This window comes from Stegastes partitus, unplaced genomic scaffold, assembly GCF_000690725.1.
Source record: "Stegastes partitus isolate 25-593 unplaced genomic scaffold, Stegastes_partitus-1.0.2 Scaffold2340, whole genome shotgun sequence".
NCBI classification, from domain to species: domain Eukaryota; kingdom Metazoa; phylum Chordata; class Actinopteri; family Pomacentridae; genus Stegastes; species Stegastes partitus.
This window is the reverse complement of record NW_007580071.1, coordinates 10,852-17,202: the sequence shown is the minus strand read 5'-3', so window position 1 is coordinate 17,202 and position 6,351 is coordinate 10,852. Positions and strand designations below refer to the sequence as shown.

Here is a 6,351-nt window from a genome sequence, read left to right as displayed (position 1 = left end):
GTGTGTGTGTGCGTGTGTCGGGGTTTTCCTGCTGCTGGAGGCTTTTTCCTGGTTCTCCTTATAAAGCTGTGCTGAAGGTTCCTGCTGAACCTCCTGATGTCTCTGCTGACTCCACACACAATCCAGCAGATCAGACCAATCACAGTTGGGTTCACCTGTCAGCCCCGTCCTGTTGCTGTCTCCACCTGAAGGACACACCTGGACCTTTCAATTAAGCAGGAGGTGACCTCTGATGCTCTGGAGGCGGAGCCAGTGGCTGATAACTCCGCCCCTTTGACCTTCTGTCTCTGAGCCTCTGAGCGACTCACATCTTTGACCACAGAGTACAAAGACTTTCATTTTTACTGTGAATGTAGATCAGCTCCAGTTACTGGTCTCAGTGATCACTAATAATCGATCAATAAGTGCTTCACATGAACATATCTGATGGTAACCAGGTATCTGATGGTCATGTCTGGTGCTGTGAGTGCTGGTCTGGCTGCTGTCTGTGTCACTGAACACTCTTCTGTTGACAGGTTTTAATGAAAACTATTAAAATAAGCCAAAGTGTGACGGAGCAGGAAGGAGCTGAGCAGGTCAGGAAACTGCTGAATAACGCTACTGGTGGACATTTTACTGGAAGATCAGCCGTCCTGGTAGAGCAGCTCAGTGTGTGCTTCACCCTTCACTTGGTGTGAACAGTGTGTCCTGCAGTGACAGCAGCAGGAGGCTTCATTCACTGTATAGCAACACTAACAGCTGATCATGAACTGGAGGAAAATGCTCTCATGAAGGACCTCTGACCTTTGACCAGGGCTTCACCACGCCGTGATGTATTCACCGTGGCCCCGCCCCCTCCAGAGGACCGAGGCCCGGCTGCAGCAGGACGTTCTGTGGGAGGAGGAGGAGACGTCATCATCTTCATGTTAACACAAATCTATTTTTATTACAACCAAATGTGGACATTAGAGGCTCCGAGCTTTAAATATCGACCTGGACGAGACCGATGGAAACACAGAACGTACATCATGATGCTGTCAGACCGGACCGGGTTTACTGTGAAACAGCTGAGAGAGGTTCTGAGTAACTCTTTCAAAGGAGTGTTGAGGTGTGATGCTTGTGTGTGATCTGGTTCTGTCCTGAGCCGTGGTTCTGCTGCTGCTGCAGGAGGGGATCCCAGCTGATGGAGTCCAGCCGTGGACTCCCTCTGCATGCCCTTGTTGGGTCGGCTTCAGCGTTTCTGTGTGTTTGTGTGTGTGCGCTGGCTGCGGCAGCGTGTTTTGTCTTTATATGGTCCCGGCTCTGGTCCTGTATTTGTTCAGCCTTCGTACAACACGGTGCTCTGTAAAACCCGGCCCGCTGCTGCAGCGCTGGAGGCAGTCCTCCCTTTGTTTCTACACTTTCAGTTCAACTCAGTGTCGTTTATGTCGCACAGATCACAACACATGCAGCTTTGTACTCATACGTTTTTGTTAAAAACAAGAAAGACAGCACTCCCCTCAACACTAACGAACCTCTGGTGGAGGCTGGTCAGTGGTTCTTTGTTTTTCTACAGCTGAGGTGAGTAATCTGATTACATGACACATGCAGCACTGCAGAAGGCAGGATAGTCTGCTGCACCTCACCATGGTGTTGCCATGGAGGATAGACCAGCTCCCCTCTGGGCTGTCAGTGTTACTTTAACCAGTCCGGTGGCGGTCACTGAAAACGCTGCTGGAGGAACATCTACATACATCTACATCTATCTTTCAGATCACCAGAACTTTGTGTGTTCAGCGGCACGCTGCTGCTCGGAGGCTGATGCTGTTGATCTGTAGTGAAGGACATTCTGAGAACAGTAACACGAGTAGAAATGGTGAAAAACGTGCCCCCCAGTGACAGACTGAAGTCCTCCTGCAGCGAGTCGCTACAGCCTGACAAACAGGCATCAGTGTGATCTGAAAAACCTCTGAACAGGTGTATCACAAAGAGTTCTCTTTGTCATGTAGTCCCCTCAACAAGTCCCTGAACTACATGAAATCAGTTTGGATTGTCATGTCATGGCTTTATTAAGCTAGCAGCTCTCCCAACAGCAGCAGTGACATGAGGAAGTTACTGGACTCACTGGTGAGTTCTCCTGACTGCTGTGTGAGGGTTTACAGTGCACGCTGCTGGTTCTGTAGCTCCCCTCGTCACTGTTCCTACAGACGCTGCTGGTCTCAGATCTGCTGATTTCACTCTTTAAATCGGCTTGTTTCTACTCTGAAACACATCCAGCAGGTTCATCTACACAGCTCCTCTGTGGTTCACTGTACCAACCTGATCTACAGTCCTTCAGTCCCTCTGTCTCTTATTCAGAACACGCTGAGCTCAGCGCAACGTTTAACCGAGCAGGCCACCGCCAGCAGCCCAAACACCAGTAAACAAGTAAATAAAAGACCAGTGCCTGTAAAAATACATAAAGCCTTATTGACAATCAGTAAAAATGTTCATTCACAGCACAGTGTGCAGAAGTGAGCGAGGTTCTGTGTGCAGGCTCCACAGCACAACTGAACCGGCCTCCGGATCATGTCCAGCTTCAGGCTTCACGGGATTCAAGGGAATTCCAGCAGGTGTCTCTTCATCCAGGTCCCGTTCCTGGTCTCTGACGGTCCGGTTTATAAACCAACTGGTGTCACAACAGCGTGCTCATGTGCCGCCCTCTGCTGGAGGACTCAGTCCAACACACAGTCCTGATGAAGGCCAGTCTGGACACACAGCCACCACAGAGACCAGAACAGCACACCGGAAACACTACAGAGAGACACGGGCAGGTCTTACCGTGGACTCGGAGCCTCCATGTTGCAGAGCTGACGGTCAGTCCATCGGCAGTGGTCAGCTGACACCTGTACGTGCCCCGGTCCACCTGTCTCACTCTCTCCATGGTGAGAGTCAGACGGCTGCCATCCTGTCTCTGCTGTCCTGTCCTCACCTGGTCCCCACCCCTCAGCCAGGTCACCACGGCAACAGCATCAGAGGAGACTGAGAGCAGGTGAGAGGATAGATGAGCACACAGCACCCTCGGGTACAGGTACAGGTACAGGTACAGGTACAGGTATTAGTCACGAGGAACAGCAGCAAATTGTTGCTTTTGAGAAGCTGCTACCGTGACATGTTTGTTTACCTTGACCCGTGTGCTGCTGTTCTCATCTGATTAATCAGTCATGTTTGGCTCTGAAGCCCGTCCTACCTGGATCACACTATCTACCTTTATTGATTCGAAATAAAACATTCCCTTTTTGGTTTTTTATCGTGTCTAAAGATGGAACTTTTCGTGACAGCTTCCTTTGCTTTTCATATTTCAATCCATCCATAATCAGAGATCATTTGATCTACTCGTCCAGTATTCTAGATTCTGAATCAATTACACGATGACAAATTCAGGTTTTTATCCTAAAAACTTCCTGAGATATTGCTGTTTATACAGCCTCAAAAGTGGGTCTGCAGGCAGGTTTAAAAATATATGTGTGTCAGAAACATTTCATAGATCAAGCTTAAATTAAACAAATATCTTTATAAATATCTATTGTTCATGATAAATTAAGTCGGAACAATCTTCTAAACATGTGGTGATCTGAGATGGAATGTGAAGTGAGAATCAGAAGAACCTTGGCAGGTGAACACGACCTGTGTCCCCTCTGTGGCCTCCTGGTCCAGAGGAACGGCCTCGAACCGCAGGTTGGACCCCGATGTGGACCTCCTCACAGCCCTGCAAGGTACAGAAGAAACGGTGACACAGAGGTTTAAAAAGCAACACGGTGGCTGAAGCATCAGTCCATTCATTGATCAGCCTCTATTTCAATAATCAATCACTTAAACCACCTTTCAAACGGGAATCTACACATTTGACATTTCAAGCTTCTTAAATGTGACTTTTTTTTCTGCTTTCACATCCAGCTGGAATATTTGGGATCATCTGGGGCTCTAAGTCATACAGAAAAAAGGCCGGTAGTTTTTTGAGAAATGACCCAAAGATTAATCAACAATGACCAGAATCAATAGATGCAGCCCAGACAGGTTCCCGTTCAGCCTCACATATTACATCCATAAGACTAAGTTACCTGTAGTTAGCAGAAAGAGGGTAATGTTAGCAGTGAGCTAGCTACTCCATCGTCACGTCCACACTGTATTCTGGATTAAAGCTGTTTTAAATCAGAACTCAGTCCTCATTAACCCCATGAAGCCCCAGCCTCCATTGCTAATTAATTGTGAATTGATCACATTAGCTGGATAAAGTAACATCAGCTAAAATACCAATAGCTAACTTAGCATTAGCTGGAGTAAAATTAGCTAAGTAGCACTCCCTAATGTAGTAATAGATAATATAACATTAGTTAATGTAACTTGATCAAAACTCATGATATCCAACAGAAGCTAAAGTACCATGAGCTAACGTAACATTAGCTAAATATAGCGTTAGCTAAACTGACATTAGCTAATGTAGCAGTAGCATGATAACCTGAGCTGAAGTAACCTTTGCTTTAATAAAATTATCTACAAACCGTTTGTACAGGAAGCATTAGCTACAGAGCTAACACAACATCAACTACAAGAACACAAGCAACACTCACAGTTGTTACTTTCTGTAATTAGCTAGCGTAATTAGCTAGTGTTAGCTTCGTTCTGACCTGCTGCTGCCTGAACCAGCCGGCTGCTGCTGGACTGAACCGGTCTGAACCGGATCCGGACCGACCGGCTGCACCTGCAGAACAAAAGTCTCATTAAAACCACGTTCAGCCGCAGCTAGCCGCAGCTAGCCCCTGCTAGCTGCTCTGTACAAAGAAAACATACAGCTCACTGTGAACAGCTCACCTGCTGTAACATCACGTGGTTCAGGTAAATGCCTCATATATGGTTCTGTAGTTATTACTAGCAGCTGTGGTAATTGAAGCAGGTGTGAGTTTACTTGGTTTACATGAACAACGTTTAAGTCAAGTTTCATTGACTGCAGGACACGTCTAAGTTTAGCCCAGCTGACATATACTCAGCTGGATATTATGAACATGTCCAACCTATTATGTGTGTGTGTTGTCTAAGGTCTATGGTGCAGGTAAAGGCACCGGCCATCATGCCAGTGACATCAGTCCTATACGTTAGTGTTGATCAGAGGGACTGGAGGTGAAGCAGCACCTTCCCGTACAGGTGCACATCTGTCACATTCAGCTGGAAACAGCTGGATTTTGAAAAAACATCCAGTACTCTGCAGAGGGCATCTTCATTACTAAGTAATCTGATTACAGTGACCTGCACAGCTGCACTTCTCCTCTCTGCCAGCAGGGGGAGCTGAGCTGGAGGCCTGCTCCCCCAAGCTGCTGTCTGTCCAGGGGAGCTGGGAGCACTGGGAACACTGGCAGCTGGGCTCCTGGTTCTGGTCTGGGAGTCCTCAGGTGGGTCAACATGGTGGCTGTAATGTCAGAGGTTTAAATGTGTCAGGCAAGCTTCTGGTTCTGACCCCGGAAACGGTGTGTGTGTGTGTGTGTATAAATATATATATTTACAGGACTCACCTGGAGGAGACGGGGTCAGGAGCACCTGGAGGAGAAACAGGAGGAGCATCAGGACAGGTGGTGATGGAGGAAAAACAGACTGAAACTATGAACCTGCCAACACAGCGGTTCTGTCAAGTTGGGTCTGTATTATTGATATCTGTAAAACCTTTCCAGAACCCTGAGAAGTTAATTTTGTTTTCCTAACATGTGGGTGGGGCCAGCAGGGGAATCACCAATCCACATTGAGGTCTGAACCCTAATAGGTAAATTTACATATTAGGTGATGGGCGCCAGGTCAGAGTGCAGCTCATCCAGCCATGGGCCTCACAGACCAGTGATTGGTCGGCTCACCCTGGATGCTGAGCTCAGCGATGGCGGTCGCTGATCCAGCGCTGCTGGTGACTGAACACCTGTAACTTCCTGCGTCCTCTGCACACACTTCCTTTATCTCCAGGAGGTGAAGGCCGGCGAGCTCATAGATTCTGACCCGCCCTCCTGACTGAAGCTCCGCCTCCTCCTGAGACACAGTAAACAAAAACAAACAAGCTGCCATCAAGGATCCATTTCACAGAGGTTTTCCTGTAAGCGCTAGTAATTCTTCTAGAAGGAGAAACTATCGGTTATATCTGTGCGTTGTGCTGCTCTTTTCCTGTGTACTGTGCTATCTATCCAATCACATGGTTGGTGGTTCAATCCCTCCACAGTCCAGGTGTATCCATCCATCCATCCATCTATCCATCTATCCATCCATCCATCCATCCATCCATCCATCCATCCATCATCTATCCATCTATCCATCCATCATCTATCCATCCATCCATCCATCCATCATCTATCCATCCATCCATCCATCCATCCATCCATC

The 6,351-nt window shown here is 47.6% G+C and overlaps 1 protein-coding gene across 1 annotated transcript in view; it reads right to left on the bottom strand.

Annotated features, from left to right (window-relative positions):
* The window catches only part of mylka (myosin, light chain kinase a), a 59,749-nt gene that overhangs the window by 47,316 nt on the left and 6,082 nt on the right, over positions 1 to 6,351 (bottom strand). The window contains exons 5-9 of the mRNA XM_008304867.1: positions 5,819 to 6,003; positions 5,242 to 5,401; positions 4,626 to 4,699; positions 3,606 to 3,706; positions 2,779 to 2,979 (exon numbers count right to left, since the gene is read on the bottom strand). Of these exons, the coding sequence (XP_008303089.1) occupies positions 2,779 to 2,979; positions 3,606 to 3,706; positions 4,626 to 4,699; positions 5,242 to 5,401; positions 5,819 to 6,003 (721 nt within the window). The remainder of the gene's footprint in view (positions 1 to 2,778; positions 2,980 to 3,605; positions 3,707 to 4,625; positions 4,700 to 5,241; positions 5,402 to 5,818; positions 6,004 to 6,351) is intronic.